At 43.7% G+C, this 19,549-nt stretch overlaps 1 protein-coding gene across 1 annotated transcript in view; it reads left to right on the forward strand.

The window, feature by feature from the left end:
* NRDC (nardilysin convertase) overlaps nucleotides 1-19,549 on the forward strand; it is a 780,134-nt gene that overhangs the window by 97,514 nt on the left and 663,071 nt on the right. Inside the window, exon 5 of the mRNA XM_069232676.1 lies at nucleotides 2,838-2,911. Coding sequence (XP_069088777.1) covers nucleotides 2,838-2,911 — 74 coding nt within the window. The remainder of the gene's footprint in view (nucleotides 1-2,837; nucleotides 2,912-19,549) is intronic.

Consider the following 19,549-nt stretch of genomic DNA (forward strand, 5'->3'; position numbering starts at 1 on the left):
ATTGACCTCCCATTCATTCAGTTTGGTTCCATGTATAAATCCTAGATGTACATTTTTGTTTAGGAAGTTAGTGTTTTATTTTTTTGAATTTGTTGTTAATGCCTTAAACATTCTAGGAGATAAATGTGTTCAGTTCTACAATTTTCATATTGTTAGATGAGTTCCCCTTTTCTTCGTAGTGCAGATCGTGTGAAGGTTTTCCCACTGAGTGGATGTTCAACATATAAGGAGGTAAGAGGTCTGAGGAATTCAAAGAAGCTCATCATCTCTCTCTGAAACAAGCATTTGAACTGTAATGGGTCTCACGTTCGCTCAAGTTAGAGCTATTAGCGTTTTCTTGCCACACAAACTGAAAATGAAAAGTAAAACGGTTGACATAAGCGGCTGGTTCAAAGCGCCCCTGTGAGCTTGCAAAGATAGACAAAAGGAACAAGCATTTGCAATGCAAGAACAGAAAATCCGCGAGGGAGAGTAAGGAATGGAATAATCAAAGTCACACATAACTACAGATGAAAATAAGTAATAGACTAGAGCCCAGTTAACAGAAACAGACTGGAGTCACTGAAACATCCAGTGCTCTGGTCAAGTTCTATTAGTCTAAGAAAAAAGTAATCCCTAAGCACATGCTACATAAGCACAAGTGGAAGGGTAAAAGTAATAGGGCCATGCTCCAGGGGAGTGTACAACTGTGGAAAAGGTGGGACCAAGAGCAAGGATTGACCACTAGCAAGCAAGGTTTTTTTAAGGACACTGAAACAAACTAGTGAAAAAGCAAGCAGAGACCCCACAAAGAAGTATAGAAGTATATACTAAAGTATATACAAGAGGTCTCGAATGCTCGACCCAAAATGCCCTCTTCTGACAGAATTATTCTAGCATGCGACACCAGTGTACCTATGCTAAAAAATTATTAAATTGACTTGACAAAACAAACATAAGACCTATAAGAATAGTTTTACTCTTCAGAACTGATGTATTGATAAACATATGTTTTTTAAAAACATTTTTTTAACTCTTTTTATTAGTTTTTTTTCTTACAGCATATACAGGTGACAGTCAAGTCATACAGTTTTGCAGTAGAACAGTCAGTATAATGTTCTTCCTCTTTAGTCACATATTATTTGATAAGTACAGTAACTTTGTCTCATTTCTGCAATAAATTTCAATTGAAGTACATTCAGTAACATTTCTGATTACCCCATACCTTACCCAACCCTAACCAAGCTGTGCTGCTTCTGGCATAAGGTAGAAGTAGGAAAGAAATGATGTGGGGTGGTGGGACCTTGCCTGTGGGCAGGCAGAGGAACGGGAATGGTTAAAGAGGGAGATTCACCTGGTTTATTTTATATCTGCATTAGAGAATCTCAGAGAGAAATGTTAAGTGTTCAGTGACGTATAATACCCGCGATGAGTCTTTAGTCATGGGATCCAGGTGTTCGAGGTTGTCAGTCCAGTGTGAACTGTTTTACTGTCTTCCTGTAATAGTTTCTGTGGTTTGTAATTTAAACAATTCATGTCCCCTGTCCCATTGCAGAGAAATATTTTTTTCACGTAGACCCCGATATTCTTCTCTGCAAAGTACTGAGATTTCAGCTAGTCCCCAGTGATCCACCTCTTTATGGCAGCTATCTAACGTGGGAGCTATAGGTGATTTCCATTGCCTTGTTACTTGTCTCCTGGCTAACAGTAAAGCCAGATCCACTAATCGTGACAGGGTTGTAGAGGATTTGGGGCGAGGGCAAAGGCCTAATATGAAGTGTTCTAGTGTGTGCCAGTGTGGGGCTTCCATCAGATTCACAAGGTCAGTATGAACATCCACCACATAGGTTTATAGGGAAGGGCAGGACCAGGGCATATGTACGAGGTCTGCAGGACTACTACGGCATCTGGGATAGTCTGGAGATACTGATAGAGAAATGGTGTGTAGTTTTTGTGTTGTATAATATGCCCTGTGTAAAAGAGGGAACCGTATCAATTTAAAGCAGAAATTGCGTGATATTTTGCTTGGGTGCTCTTTCACAAAATGCCATTCTTTGTCATTCAGGGCCCAAGCTATGTCCCCCTCCCAATGAGTCCTTAGAGTTCCCAGCAATGTGTATGAATATTACCGTATGCCCCTGTATAGCCACTAGATCAGATATCTGCCTGTACCTCTCATGTAGCGTCTGAACTAGTGAATGAGTTTGTGGTTCATTTCCTTTGTGTGCCCAGGTTTTACAAACCTATTTGGATATTCTAGCATGTAAGAGAAAGAGGGATACTGGTACTCAATGCGTTTGAGTGAAGTGCTAGTGGGACATTAAAAGGCCATCTGCAAATAGATCACCAATCGTGTGTACACCTACTGTATCCCATAGTCTGATGTGAACTGATATGAGCAGGCCCAGGGGTGTTGGTATGCCAAATAGAGGTATGTTGGATGCATAGGGTAATGGATCCTCAGTATATTTTAGAGCTTGTTTCCAATATATTACAGCATTATTTAAAAACTTTACCCTGTGAATAACAATGTTTGTAACCTGCCCTGTTTCAGGTCCTATGATGTGCAATTTATTTCCGTCAGGTGTAGGCCCGCTACCCAGTACGTAAACCATTGCAATTGGATTGCATAACAATATGCCCTGAAATCTGGAGCACCCATTCCACCTGCGTCTGGGGGGGGTGGGAGTTGTAATTAAGCCAGGCTCACCCTACATCTTCCAATGCCCCAACTAGATCTATCAGTAATGTATTGAGTTCCCAGTAATACTGATTTTTAAAATGTGTGTGCATTAACCGGAAACACTTGTTATAATACACCAATTGTAATAAAATAAATAGAATTTCTTTCTTCACAGATGGGCCCAGTTCTTTATTTCGCCTTTAATGATACAAGATGCAATTGATCGGGAAGTTGAAGCTGTTGATAGCGGTGAGATCTGATTTTAATATACATATGTTTAAGAGAATTATTTCCAGCAGTCCAAGCAGTGGAATTATCAAACTAAATGTATTAATCTATTACATACTTATTCACAGGGAAGCACAGGTAGTGGTATATTCTGATATCCTCAAATCTTAAAATGTGGCCAGATAAAGAGGAACATAGATTAAAAGGATCATGAGAGTAATCTGACTGTAGTCCATTGCGTCCTTCTGTTTTATATGTTCTGTGTATTCTTGGAAAGATCATCATTACAGGTATTTAAGGTACTGCAGATGTTATAATCTGTCTAATTTGAATTGTCATTGTGCTGATCACTGTGCCCTCATTAGTAACTGAAAATGTCCTTTCATTTACAGCAGGCACAGTCGTTAGCAATTGTAGAGTTGACAAAAGATTACTCCTGTTTGTGATTTGTACAGGGACAAAGGCTTCTTTCTTGTCTAAGGTTATGACACCTTTCCATGTCAGTCAGAACATCACCTTATCAGTGTCCTGTAGTCTGCATCACCCCTCTAGGGTGGAGGAGGGACTCCATTATTTGTAACCCACCACCCAAAGATAGCGCTGAGCTTTTACAAAGGTCATATCAAAGAACACTGGGTGGACAAGCAGCTCTTTGCAAGGTTCTCCAGAGCAAGAGAACCATCTCCCACTGGATCATGTTCTGCATTAAGGTCGGCTATGCATCTGGTTAAAAGCAGCCTCCGAAAGGACTGCATTCTCACTGTACTAGGGTGAATGCTGCCACCACTGCATTGTCACATGGAGTCCCTATCCTGGATACTTGCCAAGTGGCTACGTGAGCATCCATTCATGTGTGCATGAAGCACTGTTGTCTCAGGACAGTCAGGTTTGATGGGAGTAGAATTCTGCATACTCTGTCCTGCAGGACTTTCTGGTTTGAGTTCAGTTACAGACCCCCATCCATATAGGTACAGCATTGATATCTATTCAAAAGGTGAGTAATCTACAGCTTGAAGTCTATATCAGAAGAACAAGTCATTTCTTGTCTTGACTGTCCAGTCGCAGATTCCTCACTGACTCTCCCATACTAGATTGGACTCCATCCATTAATAAGATCCCAAGTCTAGTCATCTGAACCATGGTCACACCATTTCTTTTTTTCGAGGCTCAGTTTCTGGGGCCATAGACATTCCCGAAAGCAGCTGATGTCCACGCACGGACGTGACACTTAGATAGGCTCCACACGTCATTTCTTGAGTGGATCAGCATCAGTGTGTAGGTGTACGGCGCCACTTACTGCTATGTAAAGGTACAGCTGAAAAGCTTCTAGATCCAGTTTGCCTCTTGGGGAATATTCAAAAGGATAAGAAATCTGCAGCTAGATAGCCTCTCCCAAGGAGAGTTACCGAAGGTCAGTAACTTGTTCCTCAAGTTCTGTGCTTGGAAAGGAGGTTTATCCTCTCGGTCCTTTTAACACTTTACTATTTAACTCTGTACTTTTTTTGTAGATAAGAATGAAAACATAAGCCACTGGACCTATTCGGTAGTCATATGTTCAGTCCTCTTTTTAAAAAAACACTTTTAAAATCATTTTTCTTAAGATTATCATATGTCAACCATTGCTATAGTGTACAACAGAATAAAGTAGCATTATAACCTGGCTTTGGAACATTTAGGTCAAGTACAGTAACTGTCATTGCCTGCGTGTTACAGATTTTTCAATTCAGGATACTTACAGTAAAGAGAATACTACCAGCATTTAAGAAATTCTGATTGTAACTGTATGATTAAACAAGATTGATTTGATCAACAGTGTAGATTATAAAGATGTAAGATAGACAGGTGCCCATACTAAGTAAAAAAGAACATCAACTGATAGAGCTGGCATCCCGGGGAAGTGCTCAGGAGTTTAAAAAAGAGTGGCAGGCTAACATTTAACAAGTGCTAAGGTGCATAGGCATTGGGAACTGCCAGTGGGGAAACCTTCAACTCTCCTCTGTTGTCAGTGAGCAGACTGCAAGCGTACGGATGGGCAATTGAGTGGTAAGGGTGTAAGAGAATAGAAGGGAGTTAGGCAGACTAATTACAGTAGAGCGGGGATAAAAGACCATTAGGTTACAGGGTTTACATCATTCTGGGTGGTCAAGAGAGGCAGCCACAGTTTGTCCTATTTGTTGGCTATGGGGTGCTTGCGAATACCACGAGCCTCTTCTCTCTACTAAGCGTTGTGCTTTCCATTTCTGCCCAGTATAGTAAGTCTCTGGCGCTTTTAGCTAAAGAGGGAGGTGGAGCCAATCGCCGTTTACTGGTAAAGGCATGCTTTAGCAGCATGAATGGCAAGTTGAGAAACCACACTGCTGCCTTTGTATTTTTGGGCTACTTAAAGATTCCCAACATGCAGATGTCTCAGGACACACATTTTGAGAGGCCCACTAACTTCACCATCCAAGAAAGGACTTGCAACTAGAACAGTGACGGTGTGGGATATCCCCATAGCATGTCCTGTTATGCAGCTCTGCAGTGGGCACAGGCTACATCAATTGCTGGGAATAGGCGGTTAATTTTGGATAGGGAATAGTAAGCTCTGTGTAAAATAAAATATTGCACTAATTTGAAACTGGTTGCAACATACTTTGTGTGAGTATTCTCAGGGCTGAGTCCATTCTTTCTTGTGTAGCTCTATGTGAAACTCAAGTTTCCAGGTATCTTGAAACAATTATGGGAGGAGTTGTCTTTGTCAAGGATAGCTTTGTAAAGTCATCTAACAGTTCTGTGCCCACTTCCTGATGTTCCTTTGTATAAGAGCTTGGGTGTCAGGTGTGAGACCTGTCATTGTCCAGCAGGTGCGAAGATTATGTAAGAAAGAGACATTCTTTATAGGAGACATTTTGACATAGATTTGTGCATACACCTTCTCATAAACAGTGGCTCTGTTCATGTGGTTAAAACATTCATGAGAATCAATGATTTCCTATAAAAGTCCTTCTTAGACATAGCTCTTTCTGTTTCTGTTTCTCAGCATGTTGATACTCTACCTAGTGCCGCGCTTGAAACATATACGCTTCTGTATACTATACGTGAAACATCAGCATACCCCCACTAGTTCACTTTCCCACCTAATAGTGTTGATTGTGCTTTTCTCCTGATGCAAAAAATAATACCTTTAGTGTGGCTCTTGGGAAGTTTCTTTTTGGATCATTGTTTTTTTTTGTTCCTGTTTTTACCCCACGTCTCTTCTTTTTCCTTCCACTGGGTAATTTACGGGTCAGTCATCAGGTATAAACAAAGCATGTTGAGTCAAGGAATATTTTGCTTTGTCTGACCTACAGTTACCCTCATTAAGTAATCTTGACTGCATAACTTACCACGTAGGTAAAAGACTGTGCTCTTCATTCTACCACTTTTATGCCCTTTCAGACGTCACAGGCTTTCTTGCAGAGTAGTGGGTGTTCCAATGACATATACAAATAGAAATCCAACATTTCGTCTAACACTTTTTATTGATTTTCCTTCTATTGCTCATATAAACAAGCTAACAAAAACCAACAATGTATTTGCATCTGGAGCCCCAGCAACCCTGTAACAATACGTAGGTCATCAAACTTAAAACATACCGTAGCATAATGTTATCATGCAAAACAGGCAACAATAAATAGGTTTCGTGATGGCTGTGGATGTCTGTCGTGAGTGGATACAGATAAATAAGAGAACGTGGAGGCGGACTATGCAGTCTGTGGCAACCCATTGCCTTTCCCATATTCCTTAGAGCAGTGCTTAATTTGTAAGTAAAAAGGTGCCAGAGCCCAAAACCCTCCTCTTAAATTCGCGGCTGCAGCAATTAAATGTTTGAACACGGAATACTGAGGCGGCGTAATCCTGAAGCCATCTCGGGCCTCTTCAATCCATATAAAGCCAAACCCAGCCCCTTTAGCTTACTCTTGCAGCTTTCTACTTTCTCCCTTTGTGACGCTTTTTCGTTTTTCCCTCCCTCCGTCTGTCCCACATGTGTCTTTTGCTCTCAGCAAATGCTTGAGGCAGAAGAATAAGCCCCGGCCCTCAGAAATAAGTGCCGGTGCTCAGCACCGGAAACAACATGCACAAATTAAGCACTGCCTTAGAGGTATTCAGTCAGGAACATCAACACAGTTCTTTCAGTGCTCCTAGATGCGCTCCTACTTGTGGGGGACCCCTGTGCTTTGTACACAAGTTTCCCCATTGCCACACAATAGACCATTCCCTTGCCCACTCGAACTCTGGGGCAGATTTATCTGTCCAGTATCCAAGATTACAAAAAGCTGATTATTGCTGAAAAAATAAACTACTTCTCGGGAAAAAAACCAATTTTGCAAAAATGTCTGCAAGAAAACCTTCTAAAGCAGTCCAGGTGCTCTCTAGCCCTTATACCAGCAGCACTCTGTCCCCCAGCGAACCACTTTGTGACAAGTTAGCGGAATTAAAAAAAAAATGAAGGAAATGCATGGAAAATTGGACTTCAGCTATGCTTCTGCACCTCCTGCTCTTGGGGAATACTGGGTAGATCCCAACAAAATTGAATTTTGTAATTTTCCTCCTCCTCACCATAGAAGGAGTAGTAGAACCTATTGGACATGCAAAGTCAGAATCTCCGTCCGATCCTTGCCCGCCAGAAATTCTACATGACATAGTAGGGATGGTAGCTCCTTCACTCTTCACTGTCCACTCTATTAAATACCATCATCAGCTCTGGTCACTTCCCTTCTGAGTGGGGAAAAAAAGCCTGCACCCTTCTGCTGCTTAAAGACCTTTGCTGGACCCAAATGAGGTAAAAAAAAACTTGCCCTATTTCTCGCCTGCCTTTTTTGGGGGAAAAGGCTTGAAAGCACATGAGCACTCTTGGAGTTTTTTTATGTTAATGGAATTCTGGATACTGCACAATTTGGCTTTAGATCAAATCACTGTACTGAGTCGGCTCTGGTAGTGGCTGCCGAGGAAATAAGAAACGTTCTGGTCAACGGAGGGAAGGCTGTTGTGATCCTGTTAGACTTATCTTCAGCCTTCAACACCGTGAGCCATTCGGTCCTGTTGGAGCGCCTTGCTGAGATTGCAATTGGTGGATCAGCTTTTGATCTGCTATGCTCTTTCCTCTCCGACAGGGAACAATCATTTGCTATAGTGGACTTTCTATCCAAGCCTTTTTCCTTGCTGTGTGGTGTCCCTCGGGGTCATCACTGAGCCCTATGCTATTTAACATTTATGCAGCTCCTCTGGCCAGACTAATCCATACATCTGGCTTCTCGTCAGTTGCATTCACAGATGATACGTTAATTGTAGTGTCAATCTCCCACAATGTATCAGAGTTTGCGCACCGTTTTAATAGCTATATGGGCACAGTTGTTCACTGGATGAGTAAAAGCCTCAAGCTGAACTCTGAGAAAACCAACATTCTTCTTTTTGGCAAGGATACTTTTTTGCGCTCAACCTCAGACCCTGCACCTTCCTCCCTCTCCAGTTTCCGAAGTTAGGAATTTGGAGGTGATCTTTGACTCTATAATTTACCGACCAGATTATTAAACTCACCTCATCCTGTTTTTTCTGTTGCAAACCCTGGGAAAAGTCTTCCCTATTATCCCATTCGACTTACAGAAATCAGTTGTCACTGCACTGATTCTGTCCAGGCTGGATTATTGTTATGCCCTATACATGGGCAACGGTCACTAAAGAAGTTTCAGATTCTGCAGAATGGAGCAGACTGCCTCCTCAAGAGAATTCCCAAGTTCAAGTCTGTTTGAGGCATTACTGGCTCCCAGTAAAATAAGTGTTTTAAGGCACTCTGCTTGGCACATACATCTTTGCATTGTGTAGGCCCTGAGTTTCTGAAGAAGTGATTCTCCTGGTACATACCAAGAACCTTGTGCTCTACAGCCTCCAGGACAGTCAATGTTCCTAAGATTAAGAAAATGACATGGTGTGGTAAAGGTTTTGTTTATTCCACCTGCCAACTCTGAAACAGTTTGTTGGGACATCTCAAATGTCAGTCAAACCTGTCTTGTTTTAGGAAACACCTCAAAACCTGGCTGTTTTCCTGTCCCCTGTGATAGGATCTTTTACAAGCTTCATTTGCTCAACACTTTATTTAGCAGACACCAGCACCAAGATGCCTTCAAGCATCCCCGCACCTTATAAATTAATCAATATCAGTATTCAGTATAGCGGGCTAGGTCTCGCTTGGCTGTTAGGTTTGCTGAAGCTTGAAGAGGGCCTGTGGTACAGGTCTCCCCCAATCCGCTCATGACCACCAACAGCAAGATTTTAGGGTCCAACTCCAACCTTCGGCCAATCACCTATCCAATCCTGTCATTAATCTCCAACCATTGTGTCCACACCACCAGGCCCTCCCACAACACATGACACAGGAGTGATGGCAGCGCAGGTTTTCTGACCCGGAAGTGTCTCCCATACACCAGAGCCTCCCAGGGGAATACAATTGATGGAAAAGTTTGAATTGGATCAAGCACAGGCGCATGGAGATGGCAAGCTCACGCAGGGCCGTCTTCGCCTCACTCCACTCGTCAACGTCTAGGACGCCCACATCCTCCTCCCATCTGACTTGAAGGGTAAGTAAGGGCATGGGATGTTGGCCACCAGAGTTCTGTATAGAAGCAAGATACCGCTCCCGCCCATTGAGTCAGTAACCAGCTTGCAAACGAAAGAGCTGAATTCAGGGAGGGTGGCTAAATGTGCCTTTTATTTGCTGAGGGCATGGCACAGCTGGAGGTACTTATAAAATTGGGATGAGTGAAGGGCGAACTCTGCCACTAGCTCCTGGAAGGATTTCATTTGACCACCTGCCCAAATGTTCCCCAATGTGGAAATACAGATACTGTCCCGGGCACCGAAGCCAGCTGAGCCGGCCGACTCAGAGAGCCAGGTCATGTGCCATAGGGAGGTCACCCCAGTGAGTGTGCCGTACCATTTTATATACGCTGGGTCATCCTTGTCAGTGCGGAACCAGTCATTGATATTAACTAGTTAGGGTGCCCAGTAGTATAGCTTTATGGTTGCCTAAACCAGTCCTGCCTCAAATGGGAAGGATCTGCATTTCACAAAGGAAAAACTGGGGGTCTTGCCTGCCCATAGGGAACTGAAAATCTGGGCCTTCGTTTTAGGCCTGCATTTCACTGCCACTTTCCAGAGTGGCCCTACGTTGTCTTTTCCATGATCACTGCAACATAGATGCAGTATTTTTAGGATTGGCAGACACTCCCATTTGCATAAGTCATGCGACTGCTAGGCTGCTGTGGAAATAACTGAAATCTTGAAGTATTAATGGGTGTTGTATATTTGAAAATACAAAACAATGATCAGTGCATCAGTGCTGGCCAACTGTACAAATTGCTAAATTAAGTAGAAACCTCTCAAATATTTAAGAACTTAGGGAATTTAACCCCTCCCCCTCTTTCTGCCTCAGTGTGTGTGATCAGCACCCTAGCATGGCACAGTTGCTCCTGAGCAACATATTAGTATTTCACCAGATGCAGTAACATGAACTCCCCTGTGGAGTAAAGGAGAGTCAATGTAGCTCAACTCGGTTGACGTTGTTTACCCACCCATACTTGTTAAGTCAAAAGTGTACTGAGTGTGCTAAAGAAGGCTTGCTTCCTAGAAAAAGGAATGTTGACAAACCAAGAAGTCTGGGCAGCAAAAAGCATTTGTTGATTTTGCTTCTGTTTTTGTAACATTGCAGTCCTAAACAAATTGTTGCATATTAGGTCGACTGAACCATAGTAATATATAATCCAGTGTCATCCCACCTAAGTTTTATAATCAGTATCTCAGATGAGACTCACAATTAGTAGGCTCGCAGGGATTCATTTTAACTACATCATCACAGCCTTGTTTCAGCAACTAAACCTCTTGTATGATGAGTATCCCAGCACAGTTTCTTTATCAGTAGCAAATATTAGGTGCATTAGCAGTAACCCAACACAGGTCTGTATCTTTTCTTCCAACAACTTTACTAATTTATTTAAAACTGCATTATGCCCAGCTATAAATAGGGGCAGAAGTATCCAGCACTCTTTCGATTTTTGCAGATTCTCCAATACAGGACAATAGTTATCCTTCAATACTATGCTTGTGTCTTTTACATGTTTCCCACATATTTAACAGTCGCACTTCACTATGTTTTTGGAAACTCTTTGTCAAAATAGACCCTGTTAGGCTTCAGTGCCATTAGTTAAGTTGGCTTGTTCTAATACATTCTTAAGCCGAATATTCATCTAAAGTCAATTCATTCTCTGACCTGTGGGGATACATTATGCTCTGTGTTTCTGTTGTATAATAAGCTATAATTTGGGTCCAGAAATGTTGATATATTTATTTCACCAAATTTTAAATCTTTGTATGTAGCATCCCTTGAGCATGCAGGCCAGAGGTTATACCACAATGGCACACATAATAATGGTGTTGGGAGATATCCCTGTTGAGTGCTTCTTATAATAGTGTTTAGGTTTGAACATAAATTGATTATCTTGATATTAACCATAGATATTGTACATATCCGCACAATGGATCCAATAAACCCTTCTACATTCCTAATCTGCTCGGTACCTTGAACAGGGCTGGCCAATCCTAGGAGCTGAAAACCTTTGAGCATCTAGAAAGAGAACCACTGCCATGAAGTCCAGTTGCAGCTGGATGAGAGGAGCAAAGACTGGGCACATATTATTTGCTTTTGAACATCAGGATAAACCCAGGAAGGCCTGTCGGCACTAAACCCAGAATGTACAAAATCAGTCTAGGAGCAGACACCCTTGCTAGGTTGTAGTATCTATATTAATGAGCAAAAGATTCTTCTAGGAGAAACATATTGCCTGATCTAAGCAGGGTAATTTTGACTATCCCATGGAGAGTGGGGTGGGGGCGGGGGAGGGGAGGGGAAAAGAGTAATCCTCTCTTTAGCTTTTAATAAATAGCAAGGAGATGTGGGGCCAAAATATCACCATATCCCTTAACAAATTCTTGTTGTCAGGCCTTTACTTCCAGGATCCTTAAATGTGTCCCCCGGGATGGATTAGATTGTATTCAGTATTGCTAATAATCTGATCATCTGCGACAGTGGTTGCCTCTTGTGACCCTCCAACCTTGCCATTGTAATCGATCTAGAAAAGCGATAATCGCAGAGGTACAGCAGTTGGTTCTGGTGCAGTAAAGATTAGCATAATAGTCTGCAAATGCATCGAGGATATCAGGACTGTAGTCAGGAATTTTCTCTGCAGGCCCAGTGATTTCCAAGACCTTCTGTGGGCACGTAGATCCACCTAGTAGGTATCCTGGTCTTTTATCTTCACCACATCTCCTAGCCATTGCAAGTTTTGACCTCCTTTTTTCCCACCTGGTGAAACTTCACCAGTTTGTTGTGGAATTGTGCCTGTATGTTTTCTATTGTTGCTGGATATATACCTCTTTCAATTGGCAATATACCTCACCATTTTGGGACATAATCTCGTATGGGCCTCAACACACAGGCATGCTTAGATATGCAGTTAGCCAGCGCTGTCCACTGTCCTAAAATGAACATCTAACTATTCGAAAATCATTGCTGCAGTCAAGTTCTGAACACCGTGTCAAACAGCGTCTTCATTTGGAATTATCAGGGTCTACAAATAGTTTGCAGCATGAATAAGGAGTCAGGCGATTGGTGAGTGACCAGATCACGTTTGTGGCTAAATAGTCAAACCAGTGGCCCACGAGTATAAGCCTTCAGATACCATCCAGTAGTCTGTGTGTGAGGCTGCATCATGTGCTGTGTAGTAGAAGTTGCAGGCCTGTTTCTGCCTGTTCCTCAATCTTCATATATCCATTAGGTTGTGTTGCTGCACTATATGGTGCTGTTTGTTTTTATCATCTGTTGGCATCAATCTGGTCCCAGATGATTTGTCCAGAATAGGGTCTGGTTATATTTGAATGTTTTCCCCCCAAATCATTACTTTAGGGCAGTAGTCTTTAAACTTTGTAATCAGTTAAAAAGGGTTTCATCAGTGTATAGCTTCTTCAGTGTTCCTTCTACCCACAACCATGCTAACATCCCAGTAGTCTGTGCACAAATTTGCCTCTAATACATCTCACAGTCCAAACATTTAGCTCCTCATAGGGGTGAAATTTGCCCTGCCCAGCTAATGAAATTAAGGCCAAGAAGGCCCAGAACTTAATTAATGTGTAGGATAAAATGGGATATGTGTCCGGGAAACAAGAGAGCAGCCACCATCTGAACTCTCCATGGGTCATAGTGGGTGCACAAATAAACAATTTGTGTTCACCTGACTGAAGAAGAGCTAAAACCCTTGCATAAGTATTGTGAGGCAGCAGACGTTCAGCAGCTGTAGATAAATATGTACAGCACCACATTTAACATAACTAGGTTGTTTGGGTTACTGAGTGATCCCTCCCCTTCCAATCCCAGATGTAGTATAGGTCAGGTGAGAAATGTGGGGCCCAAGATGTTTACCCATTTAGTATATCCCTGGTTGCTGGTGTTAATCATTGTCACTGAAGCCTGTTGCACCTTACGCAGAGAGGCTCCAGTTGGAGGGGGGGTCCCTTCCTTCTGCAGTGCTTTTTAATGAGAGAGGCAGCCGTTGTGCTTAATTGTTATGGAGTATTTGAAATTGTGCTGGGTACTTCATTGCATATTGGAAATTCTATTTCCATAGTTATCTCTTTACTTTAGTGGTGCTCTCTTGGCTTCCTTAACCAGTAAAGTAAACTTTGGGAAAATAGAGAGTTTCCTACTGTTGTGCTTGAGAATGTCCTTCTCTCTTGCTAGACAGAATTGTGTCCTAGTTGTGTTGAGTAAATAGACCTCTGATGATTGGTCGCATGTAGCCCTTGAAACTGGTTAAGTGCCAGGCATTTGTGTGTTTTTTTCCACCACAAACATGTTCAATAGTTTCTTCTTGTCAGAGTTTTAATAGCAGTTGCTTTATGTAGGGTTCCATCCTTCCTGTCACCATCATTTCAGGGATGTCTGTGATTCCTAAATTATTCTGCCGGAATCTGATTTTGAAGTCTGTATTTTTTGCACACACTACATCTAGTACTCTCTCCATTTTCAATAGTTTTTTTTCTTCTAACTTTCACTTCATCTTTAGCTTCTGTGGTGCGTTTTTCTGCCATTTCTGATGTGTTTCCATGCTTGTCAGGGCTCTCATTCATGCAGCATACATGTTGGTAAGAAAACCTTTTTTGCCATTTATGGCATAGCAGGATGCTGTTCATTTTTATCAGTAGCTCCTTTGTATCAAGGTTGTTTTCCAGCCTGGCTGAGGACCCCTTCAATACATGCTTTTGCCTGTTAAGTTTGATTGTTTCTGAGAAGCTGATATTTTGAGCTGCTTCTAGACACTCATGTCTATGAGGAAACTCAGGATCATGATATTATCTCTTCGCCAGCCCTCCCACCTATGATGAAACCTGACTAACCACACACCAAGATGAATTTTCATAGGGGATATGCTCAACATGGGCACCAACCCTGCCTTTGCACCGTACCCACAATGTATCGAGATCCATGTGCTTGCTTATGTGGCTCAGTCACTAGGAGCAAGGTATTTCCATTCATGTTCTCTGCCCCTGCCCGCTGCCCCATTACTCATGTCAAGAGGGACTAGATCTGGATTTTTTTCAGAATACCCATTGCATTCCAATAAGTGGCGTCATGCAGCCCTGCGTCTACTCTATTTTGCCCTTCAATTGATGACTGGAGATGCATAAAAGCACCATCCAACCGCACTGACATCCATTTATTTTTTTCTGTGCCTTTGTACATGATCCGGGGCTAGCTCCTACCCTTTTCTCATCAAATGACTAGTTTTTCTCAGTATTCTCCAGTGTGCAAGGGAACATGCTCCCTCCTAAAGCTACACGGTGTAAATCTTTTAGAGGCTGTATCAAGCAAATGTATGTGGCAGATCCCCAGGAGGTGTGTATCTGGTTTTTTAGTACGGGCCACAACTCTGTTGTGTGAGGAGGGTGCCCTTATAAACCTAAAGATGGTCCAGAATTGCGATGCTAAGCTGTATGTCACTGAACACTACAGGAAGTCGACTCCCACTCAAAGATGAGAGCACGGACCTGTTCCTACTCTCGGGCCTCTCTTTTGAGATGCCTTTGTCATGGTCCAAGTCTTTGGGTAAGGCTTAGTATGAACTTAAGTCCAAGTAGTCCTCGTCCCAGCTGCATCATTCAACTTTTGAGAAATTGTGAGGATGTCAAGACTGTGTCTTGCTCCCTGTGTCCAGCTGAGGAGGTTATTCCATTTCTGAATTTCTAGACCAGTCAGCAACTCTGCAACAGACTGAGGTATTAAAAAAAGCCATGTTGCAAATCTTTGACAGTCTACCGACTCCCTCTGGTGCTCATTTGGGCCCCACAGATTCCCATAGGCTTCCATTCAGGTTACCTTGGAAGAGTCTGCTGTGAGTGCCATCAGTGCCTCCTGAACCAGCTTTGGGTCCAGTTCTGACTCTGGCGCAGACTCCATATCAGGCACTGTTACATGTTGGTGCATGCAACGTCAGTACGGTTCTCTACACTGATCCTATAGTCCTGTTCGACTCTGAACTGAATCTGTCTTGTCCTCAGCGGAGGTCAAGCCCTGAAACAGTTCCAGCATGCCTGGCTCCAGTTTATCCTAACTGACAAAACACAGCATCTTTACCTCGGAGGCATCTTCCACTGCTCCAACAGCTTTTCGGATCGGACTCTGACCAAAGTCAACCAGCTTTTTGTGACTATGGTGGTGAAGGGGATGAATTTTCACCCACAATATGATGATAAAAACTTTTGTTAGGATTTGCAAGAGACCGATAGATTGAACACTTCCCCTATCATGAGGCCGAATTCTTCCCCTGGACCTTCAGCGGAAGAAACAACCTCATTCGCTGTAGTCATCAGATGAGCAACTGAAGTCTAGGACTTAGAGTTGCTGTCTGTTGAGATGTAAACCAGCACCCTCGCTGAAGTTTTACAGCTTTGGCAGACTTCGTCCAAGCCCTTGCCGTGATTCAGTGAAGCCCTGACTGACAATTTTATGGGTATTTGGGCTAAACCTTGTCCCTGCCAACCTTGAACAGGCAGGTCGCACAATACCACAGACCTGCTTCATATGACCAGCCTTCCTGATGCACATGATACTTCTGAGAGCTTGGTAGTTCAAGAATCTACTAGCAGGGTTATTCTTTACGGTCATCTGAGACCGAGTTGAAGTGAATTGAGACATTCATGAAACAGATGTTCTCGTCAGCTAGCCTTGCCCTTCAGTCAATCAGCACCAGCTCCTTGCTGCATGATTTTTCCTCACATTATGGGACATGGTTGCAGAGATCTTGCCACCAGCCCTGAAGGAATTTTGTGCCAATCTGATGCAAACTATTCAGGATGATTCAAGATGCCCAAGACTTGTCCAAATACATTATCAGATCAGGATTGGACACTCATGACTGCTTAGGCAGAGTGGTCAGAACCAACATGATGCACTGACGCCACACATGGATGAGATCTACAGGCTTCTGTGCTTATGTTCAGGCTTCACTCATGGATGTGCTTTTTGACTGGTCTCATCTGTTTTTTTTTTTTGAGAAATCTGATTCTGCCCTAGAGTGCTTAAAAGAAAGTCAAGCCAAAGCATGCTCCCTCGGTCTCTCCATACCCAGCTGGGAGGATCCCAAACAGTTTTGCACCTTTCGTGGCAGTTCTTGGAAGGCCAGGAACATCTTCAGTTTGCCGTTCGGCCCGCAACCTCTCCAGTGGCTCTGGGGTGTTCACAAAGGTTATGGTGGTGGCCACAACATATCTTCAGAGGTTGTGCATATCCGTCTTCCTCTAATTCGACAACTGGATTTGAAGGCAGACTCACTGCTTTCAGTTGTGGGCAACCTCCACAGCATAGCGAACCTCTTGTCCTCTTTAGGATTCACAGTCAACATGCCGAAGTCACACCTGACTCGTTCGCGGGGGCCCCCTTTCATCAGAGCTATCCTGCATGCGGTGCGTAATCGGGCTTGCTCTCCGGACTTGCGAGTCCAGGACGTTGGGTCTCGATCAGGGTGGCTCTGAGGTTTCGTGGCCTATTGGTCTCTTGCATTCTGCTTGTTGACCACGTCATATGTGGGCTCTGCAGTGGAAACGGAAGTTGCAGCACCAAGGGAACCAGCTAGGTTTTGGATGAGACTGGAGAGATTGTCGTGTTGGCTGCTTACTGCCGTTGGACCAGTAGCAGATCCTCTCCCTACACCACCCAGAGCTGCGGGTGGTGATGGATGCATCGATGTAGGTTAGTGTGGTCATTTGGGAGACATGGAGATCAGAGGACTCTGGTTTCCGGGACAGACCTGTCTCCGCATCAGTCTGTCGGAGTTGTGAGCAATTCATTGGGCTTTTAAATCCTACCTGCCTTCCATCAAGACAAGACCAACACTGTGTGGTATTATAATAAACAGGGTAAAGAGGGGCCCTTGTTGTTGTGCCAGGAGGCTTCTGTAACTGGCTGAATAGTCATAACATTTTCCTGACCATGCACCACCTGGCAGGATTTTTAAATGCCAGGGCAGACAAACTCTGCCAAAAATGCCTAGCGGATCACAAATCGCCATTAAACCTGGAGGTGACACAGGGTATCTTCTAATAATGGAGAGAACCCTGGCTTCAGCGCTTTGCCACTTCGAGTAAATGTAGTGTTGGCACTTTTGTCCACAGGAGTTCCCCTCTCTCACATTTTGCCTAGCGTGGAGCATGGGACTTCTCGGTCTTCCAATCGCTACCTTTCCTAGCCTAAACTCTGAAGAAGATTAAGGATGACTGGACCCAAGTAATCAGAGGTCTGAACTGGGTCAGGAGAGCATGGTACACGGAACCTCTGGGCATGAACATCAGTCCTACGATTTTGCTGCCGCTTCAGAGGATCATCTGTTGTGGGAGCCGGGCAGAGTCTTGCATCCAGGTCAGTGCAACCTACACCTCCATGTGTGGAGATTGAGAGCAGCAGCCAATTGCTTAGATCTCCTTTCCAAAGTAATGGATTTCATCCTACCAGCAAAGCCTCCTTCGACAACATCTGTTTAAGCTGGATGTGGAGACAAGTTTGTGGCTTAGTGAGGTACCAGTAATACATATCTGTTACAGGCCAAACTGTTGGATGTATTAATGTACTAATTCCTCTAAGAAGCCCAAAGGGACACTAAACTTTTGTATCTGTCGCACCGAAGACTACAGAGTAGACAATCAGATCTTTGTGGGGCTCTCTTTGGTAGAGAAAGGCAGTGCAGAAGAGGACTGTGTTAAGGTGGGTAGTTCTTTACATTAAGATCAGTTAAGCACTGACCAAGAAACAGCCTCTGAAAGTACCAAGGACCCATTCTACTGGGGTAAAGGCTGCTACCTCCACGCATCCACTTAGATGATGAAAATCGCCATGAAAAAGGTTAGTTGCTCATTACTATTTGTCTGGGAGGGTGCCATGTAAGGAAATGCCTATTTTTGTATGGTCACCCCCAAGTTTTTTGACTGGCACTGCTGGTTTTTCAATTCTAAATGTGCATTGAGGCCTGGTAACAAGTGCCCTGACCCTAAAGTGTATATTGAATTGACTGCACCCAAGTGGAAAAGGATTAACTTACTTGTAAGTCACTAGTAAATAGTACCATGATACCCAGGGAATGTACGTTAGAGGGATACCCCACAGCTTGCAGCAATGATTGTGCCATCCTGAAGGTCCTCCAAGTACAATAAATCCCCCAGCCTCCACTGCAGACTGGCAGAGCAGTCATGCAATGCTAGCCCAACTTGCAGGTGGAAGCAATGGCAAAGCCACTTCTTCCCCAGTACATCTCTTTAAGTCACTCTTCTGGCGGACCTAGTAAACATGCGAAAACACCTACTAGTGTGGAAGTTCTTGATCGCTCCATTGGCAAGTACAGGATTACACACAGATCCCTCAGATGTGCTAACTCTTGAATGATATGACCTAAGTGGACACTCCAAGGTATCAAACAACTCATTACATTAAGCCTGATTTGTTTCTCAAGTCGAAATGATCGTATCTTGTTGCAGTGTGCAGGTTTAGCAGAGTTGCCACTTTGTTGCCTTCAAAACTCCTGTGCATAAATAGAGCCTGTTTCATGAGATAGCTTTCTGCCCTCCTTCCCTCCTTAAGAGATGTGCCAACGACTCCCATGAAGGAGCACAGTAAGGGATTTCAGGCCATGGAGGCGCTACTGCCCTCCTGCAGGAAGCCACTTGGGTATTAGCCCCAAAACACAGGCTTCAAAGGGGAAGTCACCTTTGAAGGGCAGGTGTATCACACAAGGGAGGAGGAGGGCTGACCCATTGTTTACCAGACAGGCCGGCATGGGGAGCAGAGAGGAGAAATCAGTTGCCAAACTGGTTTCACAAGGGGTGTGTAGCCCTTAGGTAGCTAAACCCCAGTGGTAGGCTGGGTGGGGTGGCGGGGTCTGAACACAGAGCGAGGTCTTGCCATCTTGGGAGGGGGCAAAATGGTGCAACCTGATATAACCAGAATCCACAGTCCAAAGGAAGTGGCCAAAAGGTGGGAGGGTACAGGCAGCCCGTTGGCTATGAACTGCATCCTGCCCTGAGGACACTTTCCGAGCATGAATAGGGCAT

The sequence above is a fragment of the Pleurodeles waltl genome, chromosome 4_2, assembly GCF_031143425.1.
Source record: "Pleurodeles waltl isolate 20211129_DDA chromosome 4_2, aPleWal1.hap1.20221129, whole genome shotgun sequence".
In the NCBI taxonomy this organism is placed as follows: domain Eukaryota; kingdom Metazoa; phylum Chordata; class Amphibia; order Caudata; family Salamandridae; genus Pleurodeles; species Pleurodeles waltl.